General features: G+C 42.6%; 1 protein-coding gene across 1 annotated transcript; it reads right to left on the bottom strand.

Annotated features, from left to right (window-relative positions):
* Nucleotides 1–6103: 6103 nt before the first annotated feature.
* On the bottom strand, nt 6104–23169 carry LOC146577204 (protein NLRC3-like). Its single transcript, XM_085267631.1, has 7 exons — nt 23130–23169; nt 18908–19859; nt 16064–16237; nt 15527–15700; nt 9896–10069; nt 6756–6802; nt 6104–6108 (listed from the first exon to the last, which is right to left on the bottom strand). Exons 1-7 carry the CDS (start codon nt 23167–23169, stop codon nt 6104–6106), a joined length of 1566 nt encoding a protein of 521 aa, XP_085123757.1.
* Nucleotides 23170–23719: the final 550 nt, after the last annotated feature.

The following is a 23719-nucleotide window of genomic DNA, read 5'->3' as shown; positions in this document are numbered from 1 at the left end:
TAAATCTGCTGCAGTGAGAAGAACTTTACCCAACACAAGTGTAGAAGTAGACATTTGACTTTACCTACAACCTGTTAACAACAAAGCTTTCATTGCCTCTGCTGTTGATGTCATGTAGGACTAATCATACTTCACATCAGCCATGCACACGTCAGAGGATCTCCAGGCTTTCAGTAATAAAGCCAAGCAGATGATGTGAACATAGCAATAGTAAAACATGCATCATAATCAGCTGTATGTGTCGACTATGTGGCACCTCAGTCTTGTTGGCATGAAGAAAAGTTGTGTAACATGTAGCATAAGGGCTGCAAAGACATCATGTAGACAGCAGTCGTCTGTTAGTCGTAACGTATCTCCTGTTAAAGAGTTAAATGTGCGTTCTCCATCTCTGTCCTCTCACAGCTCGCCGTACACCAACTCCAGCTGTGGTAACCATGGCTGTGCCCATCAACACGCTGAAGCTGAGACGCCACCCGTCACTATGGCGACTCCAATAGGGTTACCTGTCAGCTGTGGACGCATGAAAGGAAAACAGCAGAAACACAGACATGTTTACTGGAACATTTCCTATTGACAGCTTTATGGAAAAGTGGGTTTAAACACTTTTCTATGTTTTATTTTGTTTATTTATGGATTTATTGTGAAAGGAATTTCAAAGGTTTAATTTGACCTTTCCCCTGTTTTTCATACAGACTGGAGACGAATGGATGGTGCTTTCTTTGTTTGTCTAAAGATAATGAATAAAACTCTACACACATCTTAAACCACCCTCCTTTCTATATATTTTGTTATATAAATGGAAAGTATATAAGACACAAACTGAGCTTATATGATACTAAGGACCCTGGAGGTCAGTCCACCTTTATAATTCAGCACAGCCTGGAGTCTCTTAGTCAAGCTTGTTTGTGTTTTCTGTGAGGAAGTTTTCAGCAGCAGCTCTTTTCTTGGATGTTGGTTCCCTTTGTTTCCATCCTCTGTTAAGATGTTTCAGTAATGTTGAGGTCTGGGGAGGCCAATCCATGGCTGACGTCCTGTGATGCTGCATTAGCAGTTTGTTCATAGTGAAAAATGAAGCCACTGCCAATCAGACATTTGCACAGTGGATCAACTTCTGATGGTACTGTCCTGAATTCCACACCTATAATATGTTTGCACATACTGATGAATATGTGCAGCTGATTTTCAGTCCAGTTCCTGTGTGACAGACGCCAGTCTTTCTGCCTGTGTCCTTCCTTAACAATAGAGCCATCCTTCCACTGAGACTGTTTCTGATGAGGCTTCACTGAGCAGTAGATGGATCCCTCAGCTCATCTAATCGTCCTATTTCTAACACATGACTGTCAGAAACTGTTAATCTGCTGCAGCTCTTTAACTCCTCCACTTCTTTTTTGTAATCTCTTAGTTTCCTCATCTTTTAAGGTGGCACTGCACACCAGATCCAAAGTCAACATGCTGTTATATAATGGAGTTGAACCTGTAATGGAGTTTGATTTAAACCAATCAGCAATTAAGTGAATGATGATGAGCAAAGATGGTGGAGGTGGTGGATGAAGACCCGGACAGCTGTGGTTGGCTCCTCGTATAGAGCAGAGTGAGGTTGTGTTTGCACATTATTATAAAACCATGTTCACCATATATTTTAGCTGCAGACAATAACATGATTTCTTTGCTGTGGTGATTTTATTCCACTTTGGTAAAATGGAAAACCATCATTTCTTGCTGTAATTCACACATTATTCCAAGAGCCTCAACACGAGCCTTGTAGTCCGACCATATATAGACAAATCAATAGTTGTGTTTGTAACAGCTCATGAACATGAATCGTTCCACATTACTTTAAAATCATTGTAAACTAAACTGGAATAAATGAGTGTTTATATATAGTTTTGTCTCAGCTGTTCATACACAGTGTTTCAGTTCTTATCAGAGTCCCACCGTCTCACTGTGGTGAACCTTTAGCTCTGTTGTAAGCGTGTTGTTAGACCAGGTTTCCCTCATTTAAAAATAATCTCTCATTAGAAATGGACATGATGTCTAAGACATAGAAATGCTTATTATGGGTTCACTTGATGTCACTGAAAAGATGCACATGGGTAACGTGCAGGCCGTCCAGCTCCGAGGTTTATCTCCTCACCTCGAGTCTGCGACACTCTCTCCGTGTCCTCTCAGATAAGGGCGCGCACATTTCTGCACCATCTTCTAAATTACAAAGAGCGATTCACAAAACAGAAGCTCACAAAACACTCATCACAAACCAAAAATGGCTCCACTGAGCGTCAAACTATCATCAGAATTTACTGATAATCTAAAGACTCACAGAACTCATTGTGTCTTAGTTTGAGACATAAGTGCATGATCATAATACTGTGTAGTTAGATGAGACAGAGCTGATGCTTGCTCTTAATTGTCCTCTTCATGTTTCCCGAGCCTCAGCAGTGGAAGCTACCATGGATAGAAAGACTACGACTCATCTTAAATCTCAAATCTTTGTCTCCAAAGAGCTGCTGATGTGTCCGATATGATCCACAAGCTTAAACTAGGATTATAAGTGTGTGCAGTGATGTGTGTGAAACCTCTGAGGACTCACACGTGTGTGCTTCAGCCCACACACACATATGAAGCACTGCGACCTCACACAGAAGTGTTTTACACATCCAGCCTGAATCCTGATCATTTCTACAGTTTATTAAGTTCAGCTTCACCTGAACATCAGTGATGAAGCTGCTCTGACTCCATCACAGCTCACAGCTGTTGGAATGAGTCAAACAATGAAGAAGGTTCAGAAACAGCTGATGATTTTACAGAAACATGATGCAAACATGAAAATGGACACATGATTTTTTATTAACAGACACCGTTTATGTTTCACTGTGCATGACGTCATCAACACTGACACCAGGGGGCGCTCATCAGCAGCCTGAGGAAGTGTGATAATGGGGGGAGACGCAGTGTTGTGTGTACTGCAGTCGGACAGAAGGAAAAACTTCCTCCTGAAAACATTTTCATCCTTCCCAAAAGTGTTTGAGTCAAATGTTACAAATATATAAATACAATAAAACACAGGGTCTTACATAAAATTAGTGATGCAGTTGTGCACTGAGCACCTTTCCAATGTTCCTTCCTCAGATGAGTCCAGCTGCTGAACACATTAACATCTGTATGTAAATGTAGCCGAGAACCAACCTGAGCACTGCTGGGAAAATACAAAGGCAACCATCAAAGTGCTGTATTATCTTATTTATTCTGAATGTTGACTTAGATCCACACCACGATTTATGAAACTATAGAACTAAAATAACAACAATCGCCTGCTTCTTTAAAATTTCTTTCATTACATCAAACCAGTGAAAACTGAGAAAAACAAAGAGCTGTTAGCATGTTCAGACCAACTTTGAGACAGAGACTGTAAAGTTCTGCACTTTAAATCCTGCCTGTGTTCCTGCAAATGATTCACACTGAAAGTATCTTAGTTTAGTATTGAGTGAGCCACAAAGCAGCCTGATAGCTTTAAAACAGTAAAAGTAAGTGAAATTGACAGTTTCAGTGTAGCTGGATCTATTATTGGGGGGTCATGACCCCCGTAACCCCGCCTGGTCCTGAGGTCAAATCCACCATCTTTGTTTCAGAGCTTCATGTTCTCCCGTGTTTGTGTGCGTCCTCTCCGGTACTCCGGCTTCCTCCCACAGTCCAAACACATGCAGTTAGTGGGGTCAGGTTAGCTGTGAGTGGTTGTGTCTCTGTGTTATTCCACCTTAATCAATGACTTCCTGTTAGCATGAAGTGCTTCTGTAGGACTGATGTCATTTTCATGGTTGGATCATTTAAATGAAGCTGGACTCAGATGCAGTAAATAAGCTGATTGATCATTAATGAATAAAGCTGGTCAAACACATCACGTGGACACATGTGATTGTGTGTTGTAGTATTGATCCCAATGCTGGTATCAGTCCTGGATCAATAACACTGGATGGATGCGTTCAGCATGGAGCCCCTGAGCTGTGTTACAGACAAACATGGAAACTGACAGGTCTGTGTCATTCACAGTCTGTAAGACTTCTAAACAACAGAGGCTGACCCAAGTGCCTCAGAGCCAGGCACGCTCACATCACAGCTCTCTAAATAAGCCAGTTTCAAAATAAGAGCTGAAAGCTGTGTTTGCTTGTGTTAGCTTATTATTGTGGAGACTAACATTCAGTGATCATGTGTTCAGACTCATAATGATTACTCTCAGAAATCCTGATCTTTGTATTTACTGTGTGTTGGATCAATAACTGAGATTCATGGTATCACACAGCTGTGCTGCTGCTGATGTCAGCACATCTGGAACAATACGAGGTATCTGCTACCAGACTGAGCAGGACGTGAGACCTGTGGACTGTTTAAAGCTGTCCCTCCACAGCTCACTCAGACCTGATCCACACCTCAGTGATATTCTCTGACTTCCTCAGTAGAGACAGAAACCATTCAGATCTGGGACCATCAGCTGACTGATGATGTCACACAGACTGTGTTTTTCAGGAACAGTGATTCTGATGTGAGCCTGCTAGCTGACAGCAGACCTGATGAAAGCACATGTTCACATCTGTGAGGACAGACTGGACTCTTTGACTGCACCTTGGTTCTCCTCAGAGGTCTGTACAGGAGCATGTCCACCCCCACTGAAGATCTCAGTCACTGTGAAACATAGAAAGCTGCTTGTGTGGCCTCTGCCTCACATGTAGATACAGCTACAGGTTTCTCTGTCAGTCAGACTGAAACAGTGTCCTGATGCTGCATCATTCAGCTCTGTGCCCCAGTCAGCATCACTGGGAGCTACCAGTGTTTCTGCCCTTTTCCTGTAACACTACACTCAGCACAGGCTCAGCTGGTATCCAGTGTTGGACTTTGGCTTCAGCTGCTGTGATAGATCCTCTAACATAGATCAGCTCTGCTACATGTTGTTAGATAAGTGCAGCTGCTGTCATGTCCTGATGTTTCTCTGGCTCAGCAGCTTCTCCATCAGAGGTTCACATGGAGCTGATCCAGTATCTCCAGTAACTGTGTTCTGTGCCTCACTGGTTCATCCTTCTGTCTGTGTGACGTCAGTCAGATGTTGAAGTTAAACTCTGTAATCTTCACTGTGTCACAGAGTTCAGTGAGTCCCGTTATTCACAGTATCAATCAGATCATCAGAGAACAGCTGATCAGCAATCAGTGGTGCCAACAGCGCCTCCTGTGGTGAGAGGATGCAATAATGCAATGTAGCATTTTTCCACTCAACACTTGCAGTCATGGAAACTGTCTGTTGGATCTGTGTGACGTTGCTTTCTTGGTTAGAGTTCCTCACAAATGTCCAGATGATTCTTCTAATGAGGCGTCGACCATGTTTGCAGCTCTTTGGAAGAAAACGTCGCCCTTTGCCATCCTTACTTTTCTTTGACTTCTTCAAATGCAGCTGAACTCCAGCTGGTATTTTCTTGGACTTTGCAGCTGTTTCTGGTCATCAGTTCATTCCTGCAAACCTCTGAAGCTGAACAACAATGATGCTGCATTGCTGGCTGATCCCAAAAGGTTGATTCTGTTCATCTGGACGTTTTCAGAAACGTTTGCTCACTGATCAGGTGACTTCTTCAGTCTCAGCTGACTGCAGCTTTACAAGCTTACAAACAGCACATTTGCACAATGACTGAAAGCAGCAGCACCTGATATATATGATACTAATATAATACATATACATATATAATCCATACTAATGATGAAGGAACTGAGCTCACAGTCCATTGTTCATTCAGTGAACTACTCAGTTTATTTTGGGCCTCAGAAATGCTCACTCTGTTTGTACATCACTGTCAGCAATAGACTCATTCTGCTGTGTGGACAGGAACACATGTGACATCACTTCCTGTTTGTTTGTGACTGAAGAGGAAGAAGTTTACAAGGAATCATTTAGAAGAGTTTCAAACATCAACTGATTGAATCCATGAATCTGAAAACGTGTTTGTGAGTGAAAGAGACAGACATGTACAGACTGAACTATCTGTTCAACAGTCAGAGTGTTTCTGTAACAGGAGACACTCTTTACACTCCACTCAGCACAGGGACACTGAGTCACCAGTATACCAGTCTAACCTAAACCCAGGATAAAGAGTTTGAGTGAATGTGGTGTTGAAGGTGTGGAGGTGGATCAGAGTGTCAGAGGAGACTCTGTAGAAGGACAGAGTGCCAGCAGGACAGTCCACATACACTGCTGCTCTGTTAGAGACAGAGGAGGAGGAGGAGGAGGAGGAGATGGATGTGTAGCTGTTATTGTGCCAGACAGAATGAGGACCATTATCAGTGCAGCTCAGACTCCAGGACTGATCATTGTATCCAAACTCACAGTCATCACTGCCTCCTTTCCTTCTGATGCTTCTGTAACTCACTGATATATAAACGCCTCCTCTCCACTCGACCTCCCAGTAACAGCAACCAGTCAGACCATTTCTACACAGCAGCTGATGAACATCAAATCTGTCTGGATGATCAGGATATGACTGAACCTCCTCCACACGTGTCACCTTCCTGTTGTTGTCAGACAGTTGGAGGTTTGTGTTCACTGTGTTTGTGTCGATTGTGAGTTGACAGGAATCTGATGGAGAGAACAAACACAATCCAGCTGCAGTTATTGATCCATCATCTGTTCATTGATTGACACTTTGATGATGACTCCTGACATGATGAAGATGGTTGAATGTGTGCTGCTTTGTTTTCATGAATCCCATTAAAAACACACTTACACTTCCTCAGACCTGGTCTCAACCATCGGACTCCAGCAGGCTCCACCCTGAAAGGAGGAGGGGGGTCAGAGCAGCACAGTCAGCATGCACACATGGACATTACATGGCTCTCACACACACACTGTTACACACTGAGCTCAAAGCTCGGCTCCACTGTTTTATTCAAAGAAATCTACATTTATTTATCAGCACATTTAAAAACAGCTTGAGCCAAAGTGCTGCACAGAGTAGAGAGAAAATAGGAAACATACACAGTAATGACTATAAAGACTGGTCAGGATTGAAAGCTACAGAGTACAAATGTGTTTCCAACCGGCTTTTAAAAATGTCCAGTGTTGGTGACGACCTGATGTGAAGGGCGACTGTTCCAGAGTTTGGCTGCAGCCATCGATAAAGCTCACCTCTGTTTTTACGTCTAGTTCTGGTCAGAAGCTGCTTATCTGCAGACCTGAGGGCTCCACTTGGATTCTTTTGTTAAAGAGAGATAAGATGGAGCCAATCCATTCACAGATTTAAAGACAACCAGATCTGGAAGTGGATTCTACCACGTACTGGTAACCAGTGGAAAAAGCTGCTGATGGGTCGTCTAGCACAGACCCACCGCTGGAACCAGACAATTGATGAGGGAGAGAACTGTGACAGCGCCGTTCCTTCACTTGACCTCAGTCGCTCTCGTCTGCTCCCTCGTAACACTGCTCTTTATTGAGCTTACATGAATATGCACAAGTTCATTATGACGTCTTACACAGGTATGAACAAAGAGTACCAGTCTGTGCATAGTGTAGGTGTGTGTGTGTGTGTGTGTGTGTCTGTGTGTCTGTGTGTGTGTCTGTGTGTGTGTGTGTCTGTGTGTGTGTGTGTGTCTGTGTGTGTGTCTGTGTGTGTCTGTGTGTGTGTGTGTAGGTTTGTGTTCCAGATGTGACCCTGTGACCCCAAAGCTGGTGCTAAGAGTCCAGCGGTCCCCCTAACAAAGGGCTCTTATACTTAACCAGACACAGAGCAGGTGTCCTCCTACACCAGGGGTCTCAAACTCGTGGCCCGCGGGCCAATTGCGGCCCGCAGGACGATAGTTTTTGGCCCCACCTTAATATGAAAATGTAATGTTAGTTTGATAATGTATGACACTTTACAGTGTTGTGGGCGGAGCTGAATTAACCCACCAATCAGGGTGGGATATGGATCTCAGGGGACACCAGCCGGGCTTGATGCAAGCAGGGAAACATTTCTCAATGAGTCAAAGTTCCAGCAGCGTTGCCCTGGAGTGTTTCTTTCTTTCCTGTGCCTGGCTGGCTTCCTCCTTTCTATTGGGCAAACGCCGACATTCGCCCCAGCGCGCTGCGTTCACAACACTTCAAAAAAAGTTGTTTTTTTAAGTTGCTGCCCAGCGGGACATTATACGTATATAGATTTATACACACGTCAGTGGGATTTAAAGTTATTTTTCCACAGAGAGAGATCTCATATTAACTCTCACAGTGATGCGTAGGCGGCGGGATAAAAGAAAAGTCATGAACTCAATGCAGCCCAATTTAGTCTGCAGTCACATAGCGACACCTGTTCATCGGCAACAACAGTCCCCGGTAACCCGGACTAATTATAGGGTCGCACCGTAATTTGTGGCTCCATGTTTTTATTTGCATCACTGCGTTTGCATTGCAGCAAACATGAACATTACATATATTTCAATATAATGTAAAAGCAGTCAAAACAACTAACATCAGAAACAGCTGATGTTATTTGTTATATGTCACGGTGTCATTTCCGCTTCTTTCTCCTGTAACAACAGCCCGGCGCCGTGAGCAGTCGCCATTTTTGCGCTCGCTATCCCTGCACTTTCTACCATCTGCAAACGCCACGGTGTTCGTGTCGTCATGAAAGACATGAACATCGAGCGTAAAAACAAAGGAGACTGCTACCGGCTTTTTATCTGCCGATCGCCGTGCTACGGTTGCAAGAAAAAGAAGCAGAAATGACGTTCTCTACGCGTTGAGACGTTCCCCGTCCGTCGGCTAAACGCTTGATTGAAACTTCAATGCGACAGTGACACCAAGTAGAATTATAAATGTCACATAGCCCCAAACATGTCTTTTTCAAAGCCTGCGGTGAAGAGAAAGGTTGGTGATGAGCACCGACAATTTCAGGAAAAGTGGGCAATGCAATATTTCTTTGTTGAGCACAGGGGCACCCCGACCTGTCTTATTTGCACAGAGAAAGTTGCGCTGCACAAGGAATACAATTTGAAACGTCATTACACAACTAGACATGCTGAGCTGGATGCAAAATACCAGGGAGACGAGAGAGCGAACCGGGTTGCCAGTCTTAAAACAGATCTACTGAGGCAGCAAGATTTCTCCAAGAAAGCAACCAAAGAGAATAATGCAGCAGTCGGAGCCACGTGGTTAGTGAGATGATTGCTAAAGCAGGGAAGCCATTCACAGAAGGTGCATTTGTCTAAAAGTGCATATTGCAGGCTGCAAATATAGTCTGTCCGGGAAAGAAAGGTCAGTTTAGCAACATCAGCCTTTCTGCCAACACCGCAGCAGATCGCATTTCTGACCTGTCAAGTGACATTTATGACCAACTGTGTGAGAAAGCCAAATGTTTCAGTGTATACTCAGTCGCTCTTGATGAGACCACAGACATCACCGACACTGCCCAGCTCCCAATGTATGTCCGTGGTGTTGATGACAGTTTTGAAGTGATGGAGGAGCTGCTCACAGTAATGTTTAGTTAGTAAAGTTTATGGGCCCTGTTAGAATCAATATTTCATTCTCATTCTGTTGTTTGAGAACAATAACAGAAAAATGTGCACTTGAGAACAAATTTATTGTGAATTCAGCTGTGAATGTACAGTTTGTCATTATTTAAGCTTCCATTTCCAAATGTTAGCTGACACTTTATTAGGTACACTGGTATCTATCTCAGGTACACCTGTGACCTAGATGTTCCTGCAAACAGACTCCTTGGAGACCCCCTACATAAATATCCATGAATCCAGCTAGACTAGTGTGTCTGTCCCTGAAAATATTCCTGCATGTGTGATTGTTCATGTGTCATCTGCAGGAAACAAACAGGAAGTGAGTGAAGGACACAGGAAATGTTTCCAGCTCTTCCTCCTCTATCAGACATTCTCTCCATACCTGAGAGTGTCCAGTCTCCAGCCTGGATCCTTCAGTCCAGCCGACAGCAGCTTCATTCCTGAGGGACCTGGATGATTGTAGCTCAGGTCCAGCTGTCTCAGATGGGAGGGGTTGGAGCTCAGAGCTGAGGCCAGAGAAGTACAGCCTTCCTCTGTGATCAGACAGCCTGACAGACTGCAGACACACAAAACAACAATCAATCTGTCAACAACCGTTTTCTCTTTGTCACAATAACATCTATCCATTTACATCCATTCAATGTAACTTTATTTAAAAGTGACAATACCCAACGGACAACAACAGTCATCTGAAGCTGTTTAACAGTGTAAGGTAACCGCCTCCAATATTAGAGAGAAAGCCCCAAACATCAGACAATTGTGGAGATACAGAAATTCTTTTATTGCTGCCATATAATCTGCATCATTATAACTGCATTAATAATGTTCTTTACAGCATTATTCCATCTAATAATATTTCTCACAGTATTGATATTGCATTAAAGTTGTCTATTGAACATGTTCATTTGAGGATCCTTCAATTATGTTAACTTTTATTACAAGTACGGTCAGAAGTATTTCATACACATTGCATATTTGTGCTTATTTTGAGTTGATTGCACTTCTCTGGGGCCTCCGTGGTTTGTCTCACTGCTCTACATTGATAGATTTCGCAACACAATCCACTGTGAGCAGCACTTGGTGATGGTGGGAAGAAGAACTCCCTTTGACACAAAGATCCTCCCAGTGAAAACAGGCTCCAGGAGGAGCATCTACCATGACTGGTTGCAGGGTGAGGGGAAAGAGAAGAGATGAGCTCAGAGAGACAAGAACAAAACAGAGAGACAAAAGTTAAGGACATGCAGTAGTGACATATAAAAGCATCAGGAGTGAAAAGAGGGGAGAAGAAAGCAGAGCATCATGGGAAGTCCACCAACAGCCTGAGCCTATAGCAGCATAACTAAGGGATGGTTCAGGGTCACCTGATCCAGCTCGAACTATAAGCTTTATCAAAAAGGAAAGTTTGAAGCTGATCTTCAAAGTAGAGAGAGTGTCTGTCTCCTGAACTCAAACTGGGAGCTGCTGCCACACCCAGTCCAACATAGCCAGGCTGAGTCGTTAGATTAGTTCCACGTAAAGTCAGAAAGTCATTATTTATGTCACATTTTAGTGCAAATGTAGAAAAACTGTCCAAAAGTTATTTCTAAATCTGATATTAAACAGTTTAAATGGTGAAAAAAAGCTGTAAAGAAAACAGAAAGAGTCAATAAAAGCCTCTTTAGAGGGTCACCAGTTTAAAACTCAGACATTTAAACTGGTGATTCTCCTTCTCTGCTCCATTTCCTCTCTAGACTTCCTGTTGCTAGGAGGGATTTGATTGGCTGAACGTCCTTTTAGCCTTTCTTTAGTTCTTTGGGTGCTAATCAAAGAGGAAAACACACGAGTCATGTGACGTGACATAAGGAGCGCTCTGATTGGTTGGGATTGACAAACTATGGTGCTGTTTGCAAGCTTCGCTTTGCAGAGGCAAGAAAATCTCTTAGATAGTGATGAGACGCTCCACAGTGACATTTCCACACTTTGGAGCTTCTGAAGTGCAGATGTTTGGAAACGCTGCTCCAACGTGTGGTTCAAACACTCAGGTCACGTGACCTCAGCTGCCACAGGTGGCATACCTGCTGCTTCCATGTTAGCATGTTAGCTTCAACAGGTGGTCAGTGTGAGAGCAGAAGATGATATCAGTGACATCCAAACAAGGAAGGAAGAGACTGTTGAAGGCAGCGAGCTGTGACTGCTGTGAACAGTGTCCTCACACTATTTTCTCCCTGTGTCAACATACATGCTTCAGCTGCAACACACCACAAACACCTTTATACAACTAAATATACTGAGAGCACACTGCTGTGGTTGCTCTGGTAACCATCCATATATCCAGCTGTTTGGGGCCGAGTCTGCTTCCTCATCCTTGGTTCAACCCTCAAAGTCTGATGTGTTTTTTTGTGATTTGGTTTTATTTGTTGTTCTATACACTGTGAAACAAAGCTAGAAGCCCCTGTGGTTCAGTGGGGGACTCAAACCCAGGACCCAACCTGCTCCAACAACAGTCAGAAGGATTTTGTTAAGTCTCATTTTCTGTTCATTAGGAAAACATCAATAATGAAGAGCACATGTTTATAGAAGCATATTCAGACCAATGACAACAGTCCATTCACACTGACCTCCACCTTTTTAAATGTGAGTAAACACATCATGGTTCTGGTGCTGACGTGGTATCAGGGACAGGTGATGATTTTGAACTCAGTCTGAGGTTTGATTACATTGAACCTGCACTGCTTTATCCTGTTTATGACACATTTATACCTAAAGTCGCAGCTGGATAACAAAGAACGAGGAAAAACACATTTGTTGAGAGAATTGTTAACAAATGTGGTGAGAGTGTTGTAATAGTTACAGACAGAACTATGATTTATTTATTTAAATGCATTCCAGGACGTTTACAAACTAGAAAACCTTCTTTTTCAGCTTCTCCTCCACACCCGAGCTGTGGCTAAGGTGCTACCAGCACGCAGGCTCGGTGTGTACAAATTCATGGGCTGCATCCTCCTGAGGACACATTTGTAGACAGATTACGTCACAGCGACGCACCGAAGGCTGTCCAAATTCCTCCGAATGCAGCCGACAAATGCGTCCTCCTTTCCCCGAATTTGAAGGATGGGTCGGGTGTGTCCTTCGTGGCCCACCATATCCCAGAATTCATTGTGCGGCCCAGCCAAACTCCAGCTTCCAGTAATGGCGACCGCTACTAAGTTTTAAAATTACTCTTATTAATCTTCCTGGGTCACAAAATAAACTTTTAACATATTTTCAGGGGAGAATGTGGGTGTGTAAACTTCAAATATCTGCTCGGTTTATGAAGATATCGCATATTTGCAAAAGTGCAAAAGTGCAAAAGTGCTTCGACGTTTTCGGCGACGTCTGTTACCCAGCTAGTCGAGAGCTCGAGGGTCACTGAAGCCGCAGAGAACGGCACAACTCCCGGCACATCATTTTCAGATCACCGCGGACTTTCGCTACTCAGGTTAAAAGTAATATTAGTAACATATGACTGAATCTATATCTCACTTAAAGCTTTCTGTAAATGAAAGAATCAGTGAAAATGAGGCACTTCAGCTGATTTTAAACAAAAACTCTGAACATAACCTGATCCAGACCAGGTTATTGGTTCAGCATCAGTAACCACGGTGATGTAGCCAGGTAGAAACAGAGCTAGACAGACAAACATTTATGCTCACAATCACACATCTCCAGTTAACCCAGCATGCATGTTTTTGGACTGTGGGAGGAAGCAGAGAACCTGAAGACAACCCACACAGGCCACACTATCACTCTTATTTACAGAATTATAATCTAATTAGATGATAAAGTAATAAATTATTTGGTATTTTAATGAAAATACATTTTAAGCAATAGTTTATAAGTCAACAATTATAGTTAAAAAAAGTGACAAATCAAACAGTCAATAAAACCTTCTACAGCTGAAACTAATGTAGACAATGTTGGGGTAAAAATCAGAGACGATAACTACCAAAATAAAACAGGAAGTGAATAACATTCAAGCTCACTTTAAGCTCAACAGTCAAACTCTGTTTTGTATTAATCTATTGTTTTGAATTTTTGTTTACATTTTATATTTAAGTGAGGCAATGAGTCATATCACTGACCAAATATACAGGGAGTGCAGAATTATTAGGCAAGTTGTATTTCTGAGGAATAATTTTATTATTGAACAACAACCATGTTCTCAATGAACCCAAAAAACTCATTAATATCAAAGCTGAATGTTTTTGGAAGTAGTTTTTAGTTTGTTTTTAGTTTTAGCTATTTTAGGGGGATATCTGTGTGTGCAGGTGACTATTACTGTGCAGAATTATTAGGCAACTTAACAAAAAACAAATATATACCCATTTCATTTATTTATTTTTACCAGTGACACCAATATAACATCTCCACATTCACAAATATACATTTCTGACATTCAAAAACAAAACAAATCAGCGACCAATATAGCCACCTTTCTTTGCAAGGACACTCAAAAGCCTGCCATCCATGGATTCTGTCAGTGTTTTGATCTGTTCACCATCAACATTGCGTGCAGCAGCAACCACAGCCTCCCAGACACTGTTCAGAGAGGTGTACTGTTTTCCCTCCTTGTAAATCTCACATTTGATGATGGACCACAGGTTCTCAATGGGGTTCAGATCAGGTGAACAAGGAGGCCATGTCATTAGTTTTTCTTCTTTTATACCCTTTCTTGCCAGCCACGCTGTGGAGTACTTGGACGCGTGTGATGGAGCATTGTCCTGCATGAAAATCATGTTTTTCTTGAAGGATGCAGACTTCTTCCTGTACCACTGCTTGAAGAAGGTGTCTTCCAGAAACTGGCAGTAGGACTGGGAGATGAGCTTGACTCCATCCTCAACCCAAAAAGGCCCCACAAGCTCATCTTTGATGATACCAGCCCAAACCAGTACTCCACCTCCACCTTGCTGGCGTCTGAGTGGGACTGGAGCTCTCTGCCCTTTACCAATCCAGCCACGGGCCCATCCATCTGGCCCATCAAGACTCACTCTCATTTCATCAGTCCATAAAACCTTAGAAAAACCAGTCTTGAGATATTTCTTGGCCCAGTCTTGACGTTTCAGCTTGTGTGTCTTGTTCAGTGGTGGTCGTCTTTCAGCCTTTCTTACCTTGGCCATGTCTCTGAGTATTGCACACCTTGTGCTCTTGGGCACTCCAGTGATGTTGCAGCTCCAAAATATGGCCAAACTGGTGGCAAGTGGCATCTTGGCAGCTGCACGCTTGACTTTTCTCAGTTCATGGGCAGTTATTTTGTGCCTTGGTTTTTCCACACGCTTCTTGCGACCCTGTTGACTATTTTGAATGAAACGCTTGATTGTTCGATGATCACGCTTCAGAAGCTTTGCAATTTTGAGACTGCTGCATCCCTCTGCAAGATATCTCACTGTTTTTGACTTTTCTGAGCCTGTCAAGTCCTTCTTTTGACCCATTTTGCCAAAGGAAAGGACGTTACCTAATAATTATGCACACCTGATATAGGGTGTTGATGTCATTAGACCACACCCCTTCTCATTACAGAGATGCACATCACCTAATATGCTTAATTGGTAGTAGGCTTTAGAGCCTATACAGCTTGGAGTAAGACAACATGCATGAAGAGGATGATGTGGACAAAATACTCATTTGCCTAATAATTCTGCACTCCCTGTATATTTCATCTTTTCAGTCAGAAATAATCAATTGATCATATTTTTATTACTAAATGTTTCTGAAAATCAAATTCTGATATCTGAACAAACAGCTCTGTAAAAACCTTCAGCATACAGGAATCGAACTAGAAGGTTTGGTGGATGAAGCACTGCTAAAATAAAGATTTTGGACTCAGGAGCAGATGGGACATTTCATTGCAAATGAAAGACAGAAAGTGAACAAATATCACTAAAAACCCCAGACACTAATTTCTACATTAAGACTTTTTTAAAAATCAATTTCCTGTTTATGCAGTAATAGAAATCAGGTTTAACGTGATCATCATTGGAAATTTTTAAATCCTGACCTGAGAGTTTCCATTTTACAGTGTGGACTCTTCACTCCAGCAGACAGAAGCTTCACTCCTGAATCCTGCAGGTCAGAGTTACTCAGGTCCAGCTGTCTCAGACTAGAGGACTGGGAGCTGAGAGCTGAGGACAGAGCTTCATAGCCTCTCTCAGAGAGCTTACAGTGACTCAGTCTGAAAAATGACAGATAAACATTAAACAAACACTGTTGTTAAGTTGCAATGAGGGTGCACTAAAGAGGTTTTAGATTTAGCAATTAATCCTGTGTTTTTACTGAGAGTCAACAAATGGATGACGCTGACATTTGTTAACTGACAATGGTCAATCAATTCTGGTATTCTATTGCAAATGCCAATTGGGCTCCATGTGCCGGGCAGTGCATTAGCACCAAAGTAGCTGACATATTGATCAATAACTCTGCTCATTAAATTATCATAAAACTATTACAGAAGTTTAACTGACTTTTTTCCCATTTAGTGGATTCTTATTGGTTAATTCTGTCAATTGATGAAAAGCACAACATAACTTGATCTCACCTCAGAGTATTCAGTTTGCAGTGTGGACTTCTCAGTCCTGCAGAAAGAAACTCCACTGCTGGATCCTGCAGGTTGTTGTTACTTAAGTCCAGCTCTCTCAGTGTAGAAGACTGGGAGCTGAGAGCTGAGGACAGAGCTTCACAGCCTCTGTCTGAGAGGTCAGGGACACTCAGGCTAAAAAACAAAATAAAAACACAATTTGAAAAACTGTAATTTAATAACAAACTGTTATCAAATGACAAGTTAAATGAACTCTCTGACCAGTTACAGAGACTCAGTCTGGGGGAACAGAAAATATTTTAAAAGTCCACGTAGTAAAGAGATTAGAAATGTGGCAGATGATTATAACTTTAGACTAAAAAGGTCCCTCTCGCTCATATATTTGTTAAAACAAGAATAAACGCTCATCTTGATTTGCTTTGAATTTTTATTGACTTCTTATGCTGATTCATAAAGAATATGACTTCATCTGACCTGAGAGACTGAAAAACAATCAAGCATGCATGACTGAATCTGCCAGCAGCTGCAGATCCTTGGAGCTGTACTGGTGATGCTGATTGTAACATATAGAAGTGAACTCCTCTTCAGCTGAGCAATAAGACCAGAGGAGGAATGAGGGAGTTGATCACCTATGGCTCCATCACAGTCTTTGAACGTCTTCAGTCAGTACAGAATGATGCTGCGAGGCTTTTAACCAGCACATGAAACAGACTGGACATTACTCCAGTTTAATCTCTTCACACTGGTAACCAGTTCATTTTAGGCTTTATTTAAAGTTTTAGTCCTTACTTTTAGTCCCAGTCTATATTTCTGACTTTCTACAATCCTACAGCTCTTCTCACATCTGAGATCTTCCAGTTAAAGGCTGTTACTGGTCCCACTAACTCATTTATTCAGACTCTAGTATTCAGAGTGGCCTTTAACTAGTTTTAGGCTGTATGATGTTCAGTGTTTGCTGTTTAATGTTTTTGTTGCCTGTTTCTATTGTAAAGCACTTTGTGATTTTTGACCTGTGAAAGCTGCTGTATAAATAAAGTTTACTTACAGGATGATTCTGGATATGACTTTGATAAAAGCTGACACCCATATATGTCTAAGACACTGACATTTACTGCTGCTATCAAACATTAACTATAATATACTGTATTTAGTAGGGGTGCAACGATATTCGTATCGATATTGAACCGTTCGATACAGTGCTTTCGGTTCGGTACGCATATGTATCGAACAATACAACATTTGTAATTTATTTTATCAATTTTCCTTCTGACGATGCTGTCTGTGTTGAGCGCTCAGTGAATCTTTGTTCGACTACTTCGCCTAGGCTGTACTGTCGAGCGCAGATCCACTGAGCGCTCAACACAGACAGCATAGTCAGGAGGAAGAGCACAGGGCAAGCTAGCGAGACAGAAGTTAAGCTCTCCTTTTAACATGGACCTCCCCCACTCTCATTCAGATCTGGTTTTGGAATTATTTTGGTTTTCATGTGACGTATGACCCTGAAGGTAAGCGAGTCATGGACTAAAGTAAAACAGTATGTTGGATGTGCCATGCAATGCTCAATTACATTGGTGTGAACTAGTGTGTTAGCGCAGTTAGCTCGTTAACGTGTTGGCCGTCTAGCCCCATGCACGGAGCGATCGGCGGTAGCTCGTTAACGGAGATTTGCCGTGTTGTGGCGTTAAGGTCATTTCAACGAGATTAACCTGAAAGCACTAGTGGGAACACAACGAATATGACTGCACATTTACGCCGACATCATCCTAGTGCAAAGACAAAAACAACAAGCATGCTACTAACTTTAGCCGAGTCATTTAGACAGCTGTTAGCACAGGATTCTCCTTATGCTGCTGAGAATATAGCCCAGAAGAAGCGGATAGTATAGCTTTTATTTTGGAAAGAGCCATCTCTCTGTAATAAACTCTCTTTTCCAAATATGAGTGATTCCTCAATCAGATACAGGGCTCGCAAAATCGCTAGCCCGACGTCCCGGAGCTAGCGATTTTTTCAGTCGGGCTACCAAAATCTATCTCTTCCCTGCCCGTCGGGCTATCGTAGGAAAAATGTCAATGCTTTTGCATTCTTTCAGAAATGTAGCTGGGTAATTATGTCATTGGCATCGGTGAGCCACTGTCAATATGTGACATATTGAAGTCGCGTTTGAATTTGCGCTTGTTTTTTTGCTTTCACTTTGCAATCGTGCGAACTGTGTATAGAGAGCGACAGTACTGATTGGTGAGTGATGATAATTTGTGCACCAATTCCTCTGACATCGTCTTATTAATCGTTAGCTTACTATGCAAACATGACAAGTGAAATCTCCTGCAGCTTAAACATGTGAGAGGTTGATCGCGCAGAGAATCGCTGAGCTTATGTGAGTGCGTGTGTAAAAGCAGCAGGAGAAGTTATGATAAATCAGACTATAAGGCAAAAAGAAAGTGCAGCTTTATGGTTTCATGGACAAAATAATTTCTGTGGCTGCAATATGACGAGCTAAATAACCAGGGCTGCACATAAGTGGTCCGCAGGTGCGCATTCGCTGTCAAAATAAAAAACACGCACAAGGGTTAGGGTTAAATTTAAAAACTGTACTTTTGAGTTAAAATATATATTTATAATTTTAATAAATGACAAATTAAAAAGGCATGAACATTTTTTTTGTATCGAAAAAATATCGAACCGTGACACCAAAGTATCGAACCGAACCGTGAATTTTGTGTATCGTTGCACCCCTAGTATTTAGTGCTGATGATCATGTAAATAAATATGTTTAAGTTTTTAAGGGTCCATCACACATTACACTATTTATGTTATAGATAAAAGCCTGATCACATGTTTACTCACAGAGCTTTGTTGGAGGCTTTGACCACTGGCAGCAGCCTCAGAAGAGCCTCCTCTGAAGCAGAGTATTTCTGCAGGTCAAACTCATCCAGATCTTCTTCTGATGACAGTAAGATGAAGACCAGAGCTGACCACTGAGCAGGAGACAGATTGCCATTGGAGACAAGTCCTAATGTTATGTACCGTTGGATCTCCTCCACTAGAGAACAATCATTCAGTTCATTCAGACAGTGGAACAGATTGATGCTTTTCTCTGCAGACAGATTCTCACTGAGCTTCTTCTTGATGTACTGGACTGTTTCCTGATTGGTCTGTGAGCCACTTCCTGTCTGTGTCAGCAGACCTCGTAGGAGAGTCTGATTGGTCTGCAGTGAAAGACCCAGGAGGAAGCGGAGGAACAAGTCCAGGTGTCCATTTGGACTCTGTAAGGCCTTGTTCACAGCACTCTGGTGGAGAGATTGAAGTTTTAGTTTGTTAAATAGTTTAGATTTCTTGGAGGTTGTTTGTTGTTGTTCCAGCAGATTGAGTCCAGAGTTGATGAAGGTCAGATGGACATGAAGAGCAGCCAGAAACTCCTGAACACTCAGATGGATGAAGCAGAACACCTTGTCCTGGTACAGTCCTCTCTCCTCTTTAAAGATCTGTGTGAACACTCCTGAGTACACTGAGGCTGCTCTGATATCGATGCCACACTCTGTCAGGTCTGATTCATAGAAGATCAGGTTTCCTTTCTGCAGCTGATCAAAAGCCAGTTTTCCCAGAGACTCCATCATCTTCCTGCTCTCTGGACTCCAGTGTGGATCTGTCTCAGCTCCTCCATCATACTTGACCTTCTTCACTTTGGCCTGAACCACCAGGAAGTGGATGTACATCTCAGTTAGGGTGTTGGGCAGCTGTCCTCCCTCTCTGGTTTCCAGCACATCCTCCAGAACTGTAGCAGTGATCCAGCAGAAGACTGGGATGTGACACATGATGTGGAGGCTTCGTGATGTCTTGATGTGGGAGATGATCCTGCTGGCCTGCTCCTCATCTCTGAATCTCTTCCTGAAGTACTCCTCCTTCTGTGGGTCAGTGAACCCTCTGACCTCTGTCACCATGCCAACACAGACAGGAGGGATCTGATTGGCTGCTGCAGGTCGTGTGGTTATCCAGAGGCGAGCAGAGGGAAGCAGTTTCCCCCTGATGAGGTTTATCAGCAGCACATCCACTGAGGTGGACTTTCTAGGGTCAGTTAGGATTGTAGTTTTGTGGAAGTCCAGAGGAAGTCGACACTCATCCAGACCATCAAAGATGAACACAACCTGGAAGTCTTCAAAGCTGCAGATTCCTGCTTCTTTGGTTTCAGTAAAGAAGTGATGAACAAGTCCCACCAAGCTGAACTTTTCCTCTTTCAGCACATTCAGCTCTCTGAAAGTGAATGGAAATATGAACTGGATGTCCTGGTTGGCTTTGTCTTCAGCCCAGTCCAGGCTGTATTTCTGTGTTAAGACTGTTTTCCCAATGCCAGCCACTCCCTTTGTCAGCACTGTTCTGATTGGTTCATCTCTTCCAGGTGAGGCTTTAAAGATGTCTTCTTGTCTGATGGTTGTTTCTGGTCTGTGTGGTTTCCTGGATGCTGTTTCAATCTGTCTGACCTCATGTTCATCATTGACCTCTGCAGTCCCTCCCTCTGTGATGTAGAGCTCTGTGTAGATCTGATTCAGGAGGGTTGGGTTTCCTGCTTTAGCGATGCCCTCAAACACACACTGGAACTTCTTCTTCAGGGTGGATTTAAGGTTACGATGACAAACAGCAGCTGGAAGTTCTGAATAATAATAATAAAAATACAACTTTAACAATCACATTTTACAAAATGCTGATGACAATTTCTGACCCACTGAGAAATGACTGAACACACTGGTGTCACAAGTGTCTCATTTATCCAGCAGCTTAAATCTTTAGATAAATCCTCTTACGTCTCTGCAGACGGTCAGCCAGCTCCTCCTGCTTCATTCTCCTCAGGAAGTCCACTGTGATCTTCACAAATGCCTCTCTGCTGTTTCTCCTCTGCTCATCATCCTCCCTCTGAAACTCCAAGCACTGGGGCTTATTTGGATTCAGAGCCTTCTGGATCTTCTTCAGCTCGTTCTTCACAAAAGTGATGATGTTGTCCTCCAGCAGCTGGAACAGAATATTTATGAATGACCCACCACTCTGAACTTTAGTCCACACAACATCCACTTCTTTACCATCAAGGGGCATATCATCCACGAACTCTTTACCAATTATAGGTTTGACTTTATCTGATTAACTGAGACTTTGTCCACAACTCCATGATCCCAAAGCGTTGATTCTGTTCATATGAATGCAGCGATTTCAGTGGGAGAAACATTTCACTGGTGTTCAGAGCTGAACTACCAACAGGTTGATGATCAAAGCCAGAAACTTGGAGATGTTTCAGGTGACTGAGTTGATCGTACAGACAACTGGTCTTAAAGGTTCACTCTGTTTACACATACAGATCAGTATTTAAGGTTTGACTCTCATCATCCACTGGGGCACAAACTGGGCGTCATCAGGACACTACAACACAGAACAAACACCATCCCCACAGACACAGCAGCCAGCGAAGCAGAAGAACTTCACATCAAGAAGGTCCTGAGTAAATGTGAACGCTGGTTTGAGGGCGGAGTCAAGGAGGCCATTTATGTGAAAAGACCATCTCTGAATGGAGGAGGGGCCTAAGGGTACATTTGTCACCATCTTACATGCTGTGATTGCAGCCATTCCCCAGCTCTCTGTGAACTGGACTCATGACCATTGATCAACAACCATTGATCAATGGTCCTGACAATATGCGTACCAATGATCAATGAACTGACCTCCCAGCCCATTGTTCCTTCAGTGGGCTGGTTTCAGTCATACAAATGTCCTGTTTATGAGATTGAAACCTGCAGTCAGCTGAGACTGAAGAAGTCACCTGATGATGATGAAACGTTTCTCCCACTGAAAACATCCAGATGAACAGAATCAAGCTTTTTGGGATTTACGTACCTGGATGATTGAGCATCAAGACACAACTCTGTGACTTTTCTCAGATGAATAAATCCTCTCCTCCAGCTTTGTTTACATCTACCAGCCCTGTGGCGCTGCCCAGGGACAATAATCTATGTGAGAGGTGGAAAGTCATACAGGTGTCTGCTCCTGCCTTCAGTTATTTTATCTACTGTGTGTCAACTGGCTGAACCTCCTCCAACTGTCTACTGTCTCCCTAAACTCAACAATGACTTAGTGATCTATCCATTCTCTGACCAAAGACATCCTGCTGCAGGAGGTTAACATAGCAGCCAATGATGATCCCACTCACTGTGAACAACACATTTGGACCTGATTTGCTGCTCTGGTTTACACGTGAACTTCCACTGCTGCTGTCACCAACTTGAGAGGCTCTACAGAAAAACTGGACTTGTCCATAAAAATCATAAACTACATTACAAGGACAGCATTGCTCAATCAACTCTAATTACTACTGACATGTTATCTCTTCTAACTAAGGTACAGACACTCAAACTTGCTGCTTTCAGTGAGAAGTCAAATGTCTGAATATGAGCTGGAAGCTGCTGAGAGTCCTCCTCCTTCCCGTGGGGTTTACTTTCTCTACTACTTTCACTATAAACACGCCCCTTTCATGCACCTGCAGAGGGCCACCAGCAGATGGAGCTGTCTTAAACAAATCCACTTGGATAGTTAGCTGTAGATGACTTTATCAGTATGATTGTAGGACTTTGAGTTATTCTTTAGATTTATTTAAACTCTTATATTGTGCACAAGCGTTGAGCGACCCATAATTTCTCTGTACTTTTCATAAGAGCAGCCAGACTTTCAGCTAGTTTTTCTTTGCTCTGCAGGTTTTATGAAGGTGTGTCAAAGTTGTTCTTTGGACATTGGCTGCTTTTTAAATCATTTTCAGTCCTCGTACAGGAACATTCTTCAAGTTAAATCCAAGTGTGTTAGACCAGAGTTAACCTGATAGATATGTGTGGGTGTGTAACTCTTAGAAGCTGTTTGGCTGCTTTTTATGGGGGCAGGGTCTTTGTAAAGTGTTTTAGTAACACACCCTGAACTGCACACTTTAACAAACAACATGAGATTTTAACTGTAATGTAAAACTCATGTGATTCACTGTTATTAAGCACAAACACATCTATAGCCCTGTTTCCATTAGTAGCTGCTCACATCGACTCACCACAGGTCACCACGACTGGACTGGATCCACTGGTTTCCATTACAGTTGAGGACCACCTAATGTGGTCGTCTCAATACAGCCGAGTGTCAGCTCACATCATTAGTAAGTGCTAATGCTGCTAATTTCCATCATATTTGTCATTTATTGCTCAAAGTTTTTGAAGAAACAGTTATTCAGCTTCATTCCCACTGATCTCGACTACAAACTGTTTCACTTTGGTTTTTGTTTAAAGCCTCGATGTTTAAAACGTTTCCCTGTGATCACATTTGCACCGTCTGATTTCAAAGTTTGTTTCTTTTGGTCATTTAGTCCACAGAGTCCTTGGTGTTCTGAAAGGGACCTATAAATAAATGCATCATTATTAATATTAATAATAAAGTAGTTGTTGTACATGTACAGACCATAAATATGGAGTCCAGCTGTGTTTGATGCTGCTGGGCAGACTGACCACTGGGAACCTCTGAGCTCTGCTGCTCCACTCTGTGGAGGAACCATGAAGGATTAGATCAACACAGGATAAAGATCCAGGAGTTTCTGCTCAAATAACTTCATCTGAATCAAGTCTGTCAAGTTTTAAACTCTCAGATTGT

This window comes from Mchenga conophoros, linkage group LG3 (genome assembly GCF_057382185.1).
Source record: "Mchenga conophoros isolate Kocher_MC1m ecotype Shallow Benthic linkage group LG3, M_conophoros_male_GT1.1, whole genome shotgun sequence".
Classification (NCBI taxonomy): domain Eukaryota; kingdom Metazoa; phylum Chordata; class Actinopteri; order Cichliformes; family Cichlidae; genus Mchenga; species Mchenga conophoros.
Note: the sequence above shows the minus strand (reverse complement) of the source record. Positions and strands in the feature narration are given on the sequence as shown.